Here is a 14012-nt window from a genome sequence, read left to right on the forward strand (position 1 = left end):
AGAGGAGTAAAGCAGGTTCATGGGGAAAGGCTGACGGATGTGTGCCTGTGTGTGTGCCTGTGTGTGCGTGCCTGTGTGCCTGTGTGTGTGCGTGTGTGCCTGTGCGTGTGTGCGCGCGTGTGTGTGTCTAAGCAATTTCATAGAGGGCGATCAGGAAAGGCCTCTCTGATAAGGTGACATGTGACGAGAGGCCTGAAGGAACGGGAGGAGAGAGCCAGGCAGATCTCTTGGGGAAGGGCCGTCACTCCAGGATGATGCAAGACCCACATAAATGTCCCAAGATGAGTGTGTGTATTGTGTTCATGGCACAACAGGGAGGCCACTGCGGCTTGAGTGGAGCAAGCGAGGGGGAGGACAGTGAGGGATGAGAGCAGGAGGGATGAGGGGACAGTGTGACAGACAACACAGAGCTTTGAGACCATGGCAAGAATTTGAATTTTACTTAGAGCAAGAGACAAATTGGAGGTTTCTGAGTTGAGCGATTCAGTGGAAGTAAGGAGGCCTGTTAAGAGACACTGCAATAGCCTAAGCGAGACTGACAGGCTTAGGCTTGTGGAGGTTTGAATTGGTCAAATTTTGGTTATCTTGGTAGGTCAATCTGGAAGAGTTTGCTGAATGGAATGTGGGGTGTAAAAGAAAGGAATCAAGAATGTCTCCAAGGTTTTTACCTTAAACCACAGGAAAAGTGAACTTGCCATTTAACGAGATGGGGAAGGCTACAGGAGAGCCCCTCATGGGGGAGGGGAGATAAAGATTTTGGTTTCAGTTGTGCTAAGTTTGAGATACTTACTAGATATTCAGGAGAAGATATTCAAGAGAAGATACTGAATAGGCGGTTGGATACAAGCCCTGACCTATGCTAGAGATTTCAGTTTGGGACTTTTAGGTAAATAGATGATATTTAAGGTCATGAGAGTATGTGTTGATGATGCAAACAAAGGGCTGGGACTCTCCAGTGTTGAGGGGCCAGTGAAATGAGGAGGAATCAGCAAAGGAGAATGAAAAGCAGAGGGTGAGGTAGGAGGCAAACCAAGGGAAGGAGCTGCTGTCCTGGAGGCCAATGAAGAAAAGATTTAAAGAAAGAGTGTCAAATGCTGCTGATAGGGTGACATAAGGATTGAGAATCATCACTGGATATGGTGACCTTGACAGGGACAGTTTCCATGGAGTGATGGGAATGGAAACTCGAGTATGGTGGCTCAAGAAAGGATGGGAAGAGAGGCCCAGGAGGAGGTAGGATCTCGCCCATCTATCTACTCTTCTGCTGTAATGAAGAGCAGGAATACGGGTGCTCTGGAAAGTCAAGGATGACTTCCAGATCGAGTCAAGGGTACTTTTTATGATGCGTCCAGTTGGATCATGTTCGCAGGCTGTCAGAAATGATTTGGTAAAGAGAACAAACATTCAAGGTGCAGAAGAGAGAGGGGACAGTTGCAGGACAATGTTCTGGTGGACATGGAAGGACTAGGATTCAGTGCACAACGGGAAGGTTTGGTCTTAGCTACAAGGACAGTCATCCATGTTATCACTGACTACCTTGCGCTTGTTTTCATTCATTCAAATTCATGAGACACTCAAATCATCCTTGCTTTTGTCCCTGATTCCCAGACCTGCTCATACCTTTCTGGTGTACTTGGGTGGTGTGTGTGTGTGTGTGTGTGTGTGTGCAGGTTCATATATATATGTATATATGTATATATATAGATATATTTATCTGAACACACTATATAGAGAGTATGTATTATATAATATATATAAATATTTTATCAGAATGTATTAGCATTTATATAAAATATGTACTATATATTTCTATATAGGATAAATATATAATATTTATTAGATCATAATTCAATAATGTAATAAGATATATAAAATATTCTTTCTACAATAACATCTTCCAACATATAGCTTGGCCTGAAGTTTCTCTAATTGTCCCAAAAGGTCCTTTAGAGCTGTTTTTCTGTTTTGTTTTTGTTTTCTATTTTAAAGCCAAGATCCTATCAAGGTTGACCTACTGCACTTGGTTATTTTGTCTCTTTAATCTTCCTTAGTTTAGAAATATCCCACCTTGGAGTTACCTGTCTGCATGGTTAGATAAGAATCCTTTCTCTCTGGAGTCCAGATCCTCAGATACAGTTATAAGGATCGTATCTTGGGCACAACTGCATTACTCCCTCCTCAAGCACCCAGCGTGGGTGCTAAAGGTTATCAGCTCTAAATTCAAAAAGGCCTGTGTTCAAATTCTAACCCCATCATTTATTATCTAGGTGACTGTTTGCAGTATGAAACTAAGCAGGCTTAGCTTCCTCATCTGTAAAATAGGGCAAGGAGAGTAACCATCTCGCTAGCTCCTGTGAGGGTTAAATGAGATAAGAGCAAAGGTTACAGGATAAGAGCACAGCCTAGCACACCGCGAGCGAGCGCTCCGCTGAGGTGAGCTCCCAGCTTCCAGTCTAGGGAACTGCCCCGACATCCACAGACGCTGCTGGAATACCAGGGAGTGGACACGGTCACAGCAGATGTGTGCCTGCCGCTGTGGGGAGGGGAGAACACGCCTGAGGGGAGGCAGACTGGCTTGTTAAAACGGGAAGCAGGTGCGTCAGTGAGAAGCCATTTGAGCAAGGAGTGAAAGCCCTTGGATTTTAGTTCACTCACTCAGTGTGGGACTTCAGGCAAGTCCCTTAATCTCTCGGGCACTTGGTATTCTCCCACATAGAACTCTGTGGTTGGACCAGAACATCTCTAAGCTCCAAGATGGAAGAATACATCTTCTTTTGGAGACAAGGGGCACAAATCATAGTTCAGGTCAGTTCTGGACAAGCAAATAAAGATGATGACGGCCACCATTTATGGAACACCTCCCCGGAGCCATGTCTCGCATTAAGCGCCCCGCATTCATTGTTTCATTTAATCTCTCCAACAACACGGCGAGGCAACTAGTAAATCCTTTTGCAGATGTGAAAACGAAAGCTTAAAGAGGTCTAGTAACACGGCAAGGTCACTCAGCTACTAAGTGGCAGAATCGGGACCCAAATCTAAGACCATCTCGCTCCAAAGCCTCTTCTCTTAACCACACAGCACACTGTAAAAGAGGCAGCTATGGGGGGGTCTGCGTGCCCTGGGCTGACAGGGGGTTCACTTAGGATTTTGGAGAAACAGCTTTTCATTGCCTGGTGCTGCTCCCATTTCTCATATACCACATGTCCATCTTATCATGTGCCCTCAATTTCAAAACTTTACAAAGCATTTTTTGGGGAAAGAAAAAAACATTCCCAAAGTAGTAAGTAAACTACAAATGGTTTAAGTTAAATGTCAAACAAAGTTGGTGGCAAAGTGAAAATCAAATCCAAAATACATATTTCTGCATGAATATTTCTCCCCAATTTTTTTTTTTTGGTCTGACATCACTGATTCTGAGAAATTACACAGCATAATCAAGAAACCAATAAGTAAATAAAATCACACTGGTTAGAGCTTAAACACAGGTTTTGGATATTATTAAACACAGATATTGTTTATAATTATATAGTATGACCATATAATTTATCATCCAAACCAAAGAACTTTTAAAAGGGAGTGATCTTGATTACACCAAGAAAACAGGTAAAAACTGGGATTGTGCTAGAAAAACTGGGATGTCTGATTACCCTACCATAATCCTTATGATTTTACTTTTAAACAACACATCAATCATAAGATTCAATGCTCAGTAAGAATGCTTTGTCATTAGTCCATACATAAATGAAAATGCTTCAGAAATGGAATGGTGAGTATAAAATTGAAAATGCTATACTTCAACGTACGTTTATTACCTTTCATCAGCTTTAAAACATTGTTTCTGGAGTTCTTGCTGTTGTCTTCGTTCTCTTAAACTAAGGTTGTGTTCCTCTGGTCCAGGATGACTGGGCAAAATTTCCTTATAATAGAAATCTTCCAAATCTAATAATTTTCCCTGACTGCAAATGAACACATAAACACACCACAGTATCAAGCTGTCTACTCACTTAAACTTACAAGATACTTGTTTTCTTTGTTTAAAGTATTTACGATAATTAAGCAGTAACACATGTATGTCAATAGGAATGAGAGAGGTCTTGAAATGTGCAAAAACAGTATATACCATAAATTAAAAAGAAAAACAAACCCCTCACTTCTTACCTTTAAGAGGGCATTAGCTGCTGGAACAGCTTTTCCAAGTTCTACCACATTCAACTTGGCACAAAACTAGCAGTTACTAGATAGCCGGTGATTATAATGCTCATTTGGCCAGTCTACATCAGGACTCACAACTGACCCTTGGGCCACCATGAGGAAAGCTGACCCTTATGTACTAACGCAAGCATTTCCCAATTTTACCAGCCCACTGAGGCACACCATGTGTCATGATCTTACCTTACTTCCTTCACAGGTAACTTTCTGTCCTTCCCTACCCCTTTGTCTTTAGGGGATTAATTTCTGTGCTAGATTTTAATTTCTGCACACAACACACACACGGGTGTGTCCTCAACCATTTTCATTCTTGGATCTAGTCAAACTACACTATGGTTCCTGTGGTGCTTGGTATCTCTGGTCTGATGGAACTTCATCTAAGGTCAACAGGTGTAAGTCTGAAAAACTACTGGGTGTTACAGTACTTTGGGGAAAAGTGATTTTCAAGTTAAGATACCAATCTGTAAATGAACTTTCAGAATGCCACTGATTCATAAATCAGGAACTCTGTGTCCACTCATCCTTAATAGAAGAACCCTCAATTGTTTTGAGCACTGTCCGGAAATTAGTTGCTTGAAATATAATATTAAAAGAGTATAAAAGCACTGGTGGGCTGAAATGTTACAGGGAAAGGGGAATAGTGTGAACAGAAGTGGGCCACACACGTAGGTGACATAAACCTCATCTTCCTAACAAACACATAAACATTATAAAAAGTGATTTAGCTTGTCTTGAAGAACAAAAAAGTACAAAGAGTTCGGGGAAAGAAAGTTCATGAACATGAGCATGCTCAAACTGCTCAATCAAAACCATATTAATGGGACAAGAAAAGCAAATTTCCGTACTGGACGGTACAATTTATTAAAAACTGTTTGAGTTCTCAGGAAATAACTTGCACTGTGTTATCTCAGTATATTTCCGATAGGTAAGATCTTATAAATTACATATAAACCTCATATTTATAATATAAATGTATTGAGAGCACACTACTTCCCAAAATCTATCCACATAAAATGGGTGGTTTTTAATCATAATTTGAACATATGGATTTATATTTTGGTTTGATAAGATGACATTAAAAGTTAGACATAATAATTACCTATCTTTCCTTGATCTTCGTTTTTCTTCTTGGATTGACTTCTAAACAGAATAGAATAATTAAAAAAGACTCTATATATTATGATCTTAAGATTAATTTATATATTACTATAGTATTAACATATAAATTTATTCCTATAAAGCTGATTTAGAAATAAGCAAGTGGATAAAATATATTTACAATCTAAAGAAATTTTACTCAATTAAAAATTTTAATTTACTCAAGTTTTACTAATTATGAATTTGTGTTGTTTTTTTTTTAACCAGGCCAGGAATGAAATTAATCTTTGCATCCCATATAAAAAAAGAGTTTACCACACAGTGGTGACCCGTCTACACAAGATTACATAACGTGTATCTACCTACAAATGGGGACAAAATGTCAGACTTTCTGGAAAGTCTATCTCTCTATCACAAATGTAGTTGTATTTAGGCAGGTTAATTAGGCCGCTTTGATGTCATCCTTGTCTGCAGGTAAAGCAGATGGGTGGAGAGGTAGGGCAGCTGCAACAGGACACAGAAGGATGGAAATCTGACTCATGAACCTATAGGAGCCCACTTATGGCATAAAAGTAGCAGCATGGATGACACATATGTTCACTGCAACATGTTTTTTCATAATTGGGAATTTGATGTATCACGGCACACTTTAGAATGTTTAAGTATAGAAATAACTAGATATATTTTAATCAGTCATTCAATTTGAACACACAAAGTGGTATTTCATTTCATCTTACATACAAAGCAGTATTCTCTTTTGTATTGTGACATTAGTCATGTGTTTCACTGTGTTCTAGCTCAATGCATTTGAACTCCTATATTTACATGTTGAAAAGAAGATATATGTCTTTTAGGCTGAGAAAACAAATACCACACTCACCGTGAACAAGCTTAAGATATTGTAATTGTGGCAACCCTAATGCAAGTATCAAGTTGGGTGGCACCATAAAAGTGCAAGATAATAAAAATGGCAATTAATAATGGTTTGTGGGCCTCCCTGCTGGCGCAGTGGTTGAGAGTCCGCCTGCTGATGCAGGGGACACAGGTTCATGCCCCAGTCCGGGAAAATCCCACATGCCGCGGAGCGGCTGGGCCTGTGAGCCATGGCCGCTGAGCCTGCGCATCCGGAGCCTGTGCTCCTGGAACCTGTGCTCCGCAACGGGAGAGGCCACAACAGTGAGAGGCCCGCGTACCACAAAAAAATAAATAAATAAAAATAAAAAACAATGGTTTGTAAATATCTAGCGTTTTCCCAAGTTATCCTTAGACATACTGAATCATTTTTTCTCATAATTTATCATTTGTAATAACTTAAAATGTTAGATGAGGCAAATAGTTCATAGTTTCTTTTATTCTTATCATTGGTATTTTAGTGGGTGGATGAGGTGGCAGTGAATGCTTTCCTGCACCAAGTCTGGGAGTGGACCATTCAGGAAGTAACAATGTTAGGGGCAGGACACCAATTACATTCCTGTCCTCCTTCCCGTTTCCTGTTATTTCACATTCTTGAGCCAGTGCCCTAGGCTAGAAGGTGCTTACAAATAATGCAATTACCAGCATAGGCACAACGGCCCCTAGCAGTTCAGTTAATGATCCCTGGGAGCAGGGTGGTGTTTGCTGTGGTGGTTGCTTTAATAGGAGAGGTCCTGCCTCCTTGATCCATTATCTGAAAGAAATGTCTCTCTTGTCCTTGATAACCATTTTCTATAATCCAAAATAATGCTGATTAACAGAGATCCCCTTTCTACAACCAAGAATCAAATAACGTTCCACCCTGGCGAGGACCCCTTTTTATTCTGGATCAGCATTTCCATCTGGGAGATGGTGTGTACAAGTTGGTTCTCAGTTACAGGAATTCTTAGAAGAGTAAATACTGTCTGGGCTTAGTTCTCTCTTGCCTGTGCTAGAATAGTCTAATGAAATGTAATTCAATGATATATTTTTCCAAAAATTATTTAAGATGGTTTATAATAGAAGCAATTATGTAATCAAGGTAATAAAATAGGAGTTGTAAATAAGGAACATAGAGGGAAAAAGAAATGAGTGTTAAGATAGAGCTTTACATTAAGTTGTCTCTCAGTCCCCTAGGCTCTAGGGCTAAAGGGATGTATGAAATGGCATTATTGATCATGAAGAAGGATATTGCATTTCCTGGAAGAGGATTTAATATGAATTTTATCACACAGGACTTTATATCAGGAGCATTTACACACACACCTCGGAGATATTGCAGGTTTGGTTCCAGGCCACTGCAATAAAGCAAGTCACACACATTTATTTGGTTTCCCAGTGCATATAAAAGTTACGTTTACACTCTATTATAGTCTATTAAGTGTGCCATAGCATTATGTCTAAAAAAATGCATACCTTATTTTAAAAATACTTTATTGCTAGAAATGCCATAAAACTGCCGGTGGAGGGTTTGAAATACTACAAGAATTACCAAGAGACAGAGACAGGAAGTGAGCAAATGCTGTTGGGAAAATGGTGCCAATAGACTTGCTGAATGCAGGGTTGTGACAAACCTTCAATTTGTAAAAAAAGAAAAAAGAAAAAAAGAAAAAGCAGTACCTGTGAAGCACAATAAAATGAGATATGCCTGAATTACTAACACCAATGATGTTTGCAATCAGAGTTTTGATATGACAAATTACAAACCTGAAATTTTAAATGCAAAAAAAGAAGCAAATGTCCTATGGCAGTTTCTTATCAAACTAGAGTAAAGAAGAGAGAAAGACAAGGAAACAGAGATGACTTACAGAGGAGATATCCAGTGAGGAGGTTTCTTGAGGAGGCCTTTGAAAGACAGAGGGCTGAGCTCAGAGGACTGAAGAAGCCATTCCTCAGTCACTGCATCTCACTCCCTCTCCCTCCCACCTGACATAAAGAAATACATTTTATCGTAAGACTTTAAAATTCACCATTACATCATGGCGGACTCAGTCTTACTTCCCTTTTGGAAATACACGAATATATAATGTATTCAGAGGCCTTCGCAAGGATGAAGAGGGTAGCCAAAATGTAGACATAACAAAAAAGGGACCTGGGAGTGGCCAAACCACCTACTGCTGTGATTGAGGGAAGGGCCCAGAAAAATAATGGGACCAGAAGGGACTTGTGATGTGACGGGGTCCATTACTCACTTCTTGAGGAAGCTGTTGGCATGGAGTCATTTTGCTGATGGCTGCACAGCTTCTACGTGTTAGAGCAGACACCACACGCTGTGACAGTGGGGCGTGAGTGTTCAGCTAATGTTCTCTCCTCCACAGCCACGTTTCTAAGCTTCAGCTTACTCTTATTTTGGACACGACAACAACAACATTCGCCAGATGTAGGAGATTAAGAGCATCAAATCATAGAAGAGAGCTAGTATTGATGTTAAGGCAGTCGGAATGACCATACTAAGTGGTGACATCCAAGGAGAAATGAACGCTATATTAATAGGTGAGACATCTGTCAGCACAGCTGCTCGTGTCGGGCAAGCATAAGGGGTGTCTTGTCCACAGCTCGGCAGCCTGAGAGCCTCGTCTAAAGTAAGTTGTGTGTTATTTAGCAAATAGTCTCATGACGAGCAACAGTGGGGCCATAAGAGTGAGCAAAGTCCCTGCCTTCCAGAAGCTTCTAGTCCACAGGAGAGAGTCAGCCAGGAGACAAGCAGATACATATCTATACCTGCTGTGAAGAAAAATTAAGTAGGGCCAGGAAGATACAGAGAGACAGGTGCTACGTTAGATACGTCTGTCAGGGAGCCTCTCTGATAAGCATAGTTCTGAATAAAGTACAAACATTTTTGCTCACTACGGTGACCTGGGTCATGAAGAAAAGGTTTAAAATGTGCAGTATAATGTATTTGAGAAGGATGTTTGTGAAAACCATTTAAAAGTACAGAGAATGTTTTGATGGTTAAAGGGGATAGGGCTCCATCACAGCTATAAATTTCACTTACGTGTAACACCCCAAATCTGGGTAAAGGCCAGATAAATATGAACCCATGGTGTGTTTTCACTTCAAATAATATACTAGTTTTCTATGTTTCACTGAAGCCACAGATTTCAAGACTCAGGGTTATAAAAAGGTTTCCAGTCACTGATAAATTAAGATGCATGAAAACACGTTATACTCATTTTAAAAATAATAGTACAATGACAAAGTAAGCTTCTTGGGGGCAGGGACTCATTTGTGAATCAGCTATATATATATATATAGCTCAATCAGTCTGCTGTATACCTGAAACTAATACAACATTATAAATCAACTATAGTTCAATTAAAATTGTTTTGAAAATAAATTAAAAAATAAGTAAAATTGACTGTGGTGATGGTTGTACAACTCTGTGATTATACTGAAAACCATTTAATTGTGTATTTTAGATGGATATGTGTAGGTACCCATAGTATATAAGTGTGTGCATATGTATCTATAGTATAAAAGGGTGTATGTACCCATGGTATATAGGAAGGTGTGTGTGTGCATCCCACAGTATATAGGGAGGTGTGTGTGTACGTACCCATAGTATATAGGGAGGTGTGTGTGTACATACCCATAGTATATAGGGAGGTGTGTGTGTATGTACCCATATTATATAGGTGAATGTATATATACGTATGACTGCCTTTGTGAATCATGTGGAATACGTAAAACAAACACTAGGTATTCTGATATTTGAGTTTGGAGTCAGAGGGAGAATCTGAGCCAGAGGCCAGGATTCAGGAATCAGTAGAAACTGATGTCATGGCAGCTGATGAGACTGTCCGAAGGCAATGAGATGAGAAGAGAATCTAAGATTGAATCCTAGGCAACACCAAGGGAAAGAGAATCCTTCCAAAGACACTGGAGAGAAATCAGCAGAGAGAAGGGAGAGGACTGGGAGATGGCTGATTTGCAAGTCAACCTTCATGTATTGCTGGGGAGGTGGGGGACTTAATTCCAACTCATGGGAAACATTCTCTGGGCTCTGTAGGGACATGGAAGGTTGTTGCTGTCTTCACTGTGGCAGCAGGAAGTGAGAGAGGGAATAAGTATTGTAAATGGAAGGACCAGCAGGTACAAAGGACTCAGGAGCGTGGGAGGCCACGCACTGGCAGAGGTGCCAGCAGTTAACTCTGGCCAGTGGGCACGGGGGCGAAGAGTGGTCCTGGGTCCCATAAGGAAGGAGTCTGCACTTGATGCAAGAGTTGCCGAACCATTAAAGGGACTCTCCAGGGAGGAACACAATCAAATTTATGGTTTAGAGAAATGTTCTGGTATGGCTTGCAGAGGCTGAGATTAGAAGCAGTTAGGTGGGGCCTGAGCTACTCCAGGTGAGGAATGAGATGGTCTGAAATAGAGTAGCTGCCGTGAGGCCAGAAGCAGAAGATGAATCGGAGTGAGACTTTGTGGGGAGAAGTCACACTTTAGCATGACTGAGCAGCAGGCAAGATTCAGGGTGCCTCGCAGTTTTGCTGGTTTAGGTAACCGGGCAGATGCTGGTGGCATTCACAGAGAACAGGAACCTAGAGGGAGGGCAGGCTGGCAGGGGTGATGCCGAGAGCTCCCAGGCTGCTCCCCGTGAGTCAACAGGAGCTGGGAAACCAGAAGACCTCAGTACAATTAATGGCCCCGACAGCTAAGAGGTGCCTTATCCGTGTCTCAGGATCCTGATCTGTGAGATGGGGATGCCACCCTCCAGGCTCTCAGATTCGATCTCACCATGTGTGTGAACACACCTCACTCTAGGCCTGGAATTTAAAAGGTGCTCAATAAACGTCTCTTCCTCCTCCTTCCTTCTCCCCGGCCATTTACGCTAAGGTTCCTCCCTGGAGAGCTCCTGCTGTGATGCCCTGCTCTTTCTGGGTTGATATTTGCACAGCAGCTCAGATTACAGGACCAGAAGAGAAAACTGCTGGGAGGGCACAGGGGTTACAGGGCTGCGGGAGAGGTGTGGACCCTGAGGAAGAGGGGTTGGAGGACAGCCAAGTGCCCAGACTGTCAGCCAAGGGAGGGGCAGGTAAGCAGAAACCGAGGGGCATCTCCTTTGCAAAGCCCTCCCTTTTGACGGGACTAGTGTGGTCGGTTTCCACGCTGGTTGTTAGGGGTGCTACGGCTCCTACCTGATAATGAAAGTGAGCCACTTACATGTAGGAGAGAATAGTACGTGGAGTCTTCAGGGTTATTTAGTGTTTTGGGTTTCCGGGGCCGCCTTGGGGGTCTCAATATTTTTGGCCCCTCTCCTTTGGAGATACCTACAAGAAAGGTGATCATAAACAAGCACTCAGTTACAAAGGCTAGTATCAAGCACTGTTTACCCTTTGTGTTAAATAACAAATTATAGGGCTTCCCTGGTGGTGCAGTGGTTAAGAATCTGCCTGCCAATGCAGGGGACACAGGTTTGAGCCCTGGTCCGGGAAGATCCCACATGCCGCAGAGCAACTAAGCCCGTGCGCCACAACTATTGAGCCTGCACTCTAGAGCCTGTGAGCCACAACTACTGAGCCCACGTGCCACAACTACTGAAGCCCACATGCCTAGAGCCTGGGCTCCGCAACAAGAGAAGCCACCGCACCGCAGTGAAGAGTAGCCCTGCTCACCGCAACTAGAGAAAGCCCGTGCGCAGCAATGAAGACCCACTGCAACCAAAAATTAAATAAATAAAAATTTATTAAAAAAAACCCCAAAAAACAAAACAAATTATATACATACAACGGGGGCAAAAACTGGGAGAAAGAGGAAATTCCTTTGTTCCCCCCACAAAACCTTATTATATTCTTCATCATGTGTTTCCTTCCGATTGTCTGGTGGTCTAGGATTTTGAGAAGTAAGGGGAAGAGAAGACAGGGAAGAAAAGAAATGCACAGTTTGATAATGTGTAATGGCAGCTGAGGGTGGATGGAGCGAGCAGACAAAGCTGCCATAACATCTCTAGAAAGGAGGATTATGCTCATAGCATCTTGTTGTCTCCTTGCCTCCCCCTGTCACTGGCACTACAGAGTGACCCATCCATCCATCCATCCATCCATCCATCCATCCATCCATCCATCCATCCAAACACTGCATGATCCTCATTTTTAAAGTACCACCTCATATTATGACCCAAGCCAAGAGACAGCTCAACCGCAGGCTGGACAAATATTCACCAGTATTTAGAATCTCAAACTATTAGAATGTTCAGATTGGACTTTAAAAACCTCGGCCAAGAAAGAATTAGGTTTGTCCTCTTCTCCCTGCTCTTTCTTTGATAGAGCCAAGTTCTCAAATCCGCAGCAACATCATCAGCATTTCTGATGATCTTCACGCTTTGCTGTCAGTGCTTGTTACAAGTGGCTTTATGTCTACAGAGTTAATAGGCCGCTTACAAACAATTTCTGTCTATTTTTCATGATTCTTGACCACCCCATCCCCTAAGTGCATTTGTGATAAATATATCAGGGTTGGGCTGGGAGTGGGGTATGGGTGCTTACTGGAGAATGGCTTACATTCAACAGATATCTGAGCACACATTTCTTAGCCGGACTTTAAGGGCATCAATGGATCATTATTGCATATAATAATGGGGCAACAATAATTCCTAATCCTCAGAGATAGAAATACACAGAGGAACTGAATTGTTCCAAACGATTCTAATCAGATCAAGTCAAATCTATCAAATCAATGAATGCTCCATACTTACTACGTGTAAGCAGCCTTGACTGGCAGCGTAAGACCGCTCCAACCAGGATGGAGACTCACAGATGCCTAACTTCCTAGTCCCAGCGCCAGCTCACTGTGTGAACATATTTATCACAAGAGCATTCATATCCTAACATTATCCAACTCATTCATTTTAAAATTTATGGGAAATTGCTGGATGACAAAGATAGATCAGCTAGTTGGGAGTATGTCATCGTGGTGTAAGGCATGGAACAGTGCAAACCAGGAGAATCATTCATTACCGTCCTTTTTAGAATAAAACAAAAGAAAACGGGATCTTTGTTAATGAGACCACGTTATTAGAGATCAGTTATAGATAGGAGGAGTAAATGTACTTTTCCAACCAATCCCTGGAGGTTCATCTCCCATTCTCTCTCTCGCTTTTCCTCCAAAGGAGTAGACAGAGGAGGTGGAGGGAATCCAGATACCGGAGCCCTAGCCGAATCCTGTCTTAGACCATCACAGGTGCGAGGAAAGATGGTAAAACCTGAATTTTCGCCACCACAAAAAACAGTGGTCTTTTATTATTTTCCTTCTCCTTATTTATCCTCTCTCCCAGCGCTGATTTTTTTTTTTTTTTTTTTTTTTTTTTGCGGTACGCGGGCCTCTCACTGTTGTGGCCTCTCCCATCGCGGAGCACAGGCTCCGGACACACAGGCTCAGCGGCCATGGCTCACGGGCCCAGCCGCTCCGCGGCATGTGGGATCTTCCCGGACCGGGGCACGAACTCGTGTCCCCTGCCTCGGCAGGTGGACTCTCAACCACTGCGCCACCAGGGAAGCCCCAGGGCTGATTAATAAACAGCTCTTATTCACTCTTGCCAAGTTTTATTATTTTTAAATGTATTGGCCATATCCACTTATATATCTTATTTGAGTCTGAATGGCAAGAAACATTAAAATATAGTATCAAGTTATTATGTTTTTAGAAACATAAAGGTGACCAGGGACTAAATTGTAACTTGACTTTAATATTATTTAAAGTCTGAATTAAAATATCAGAATATTACTACTGTAATAACAATTAATTAAATTTTTTTT

The 14012-nt window shown here is 41.8% G+C and overlaps 1 protein-coding gene across 1 annotated transcript in view; it reads right to left on the reverse strand.

Moving 5' to 3' along the window:
* Positions 1–2344: 2344 nt before the first annotated feature.
* Positions 2345–14012, reverse strand: part of LOC309802827 (myosin-IIIa-like) — a gene marked incomplete at both ends in the record, with an annotated part of 33600 nt that continues 21932 nt past the window's right edge. Inside the window, 4 exons of the mRNA XM_082618717.1 lie at positions 2345–2351; positions 3813–3956; positions 5309–5349; positions 11422–11528. Coding sequence (XP_082474843.1) covers positions 2345–2351; positions 3813–3956; positions 5309–5349; positions 11422–11528 — 299 coding nt within the window. The remainder of the gene's footprint in view (positions 2352–3812; positions 3957–5308; positions 5350–11421; positions 11529–14012) is intronic.

This window comes from Mesoplodon mirus (assembly GCF_964341445.2).
Source record: "Mesoplodon mirus genome assembly, chromosome: 4".
Lineage (NCBI taxonomy): Eukaryota > Metazoa > Chordata > Mammalia > Artiodactyla > Ziphiidae > Mesoplodon > Mesoplodon mirus.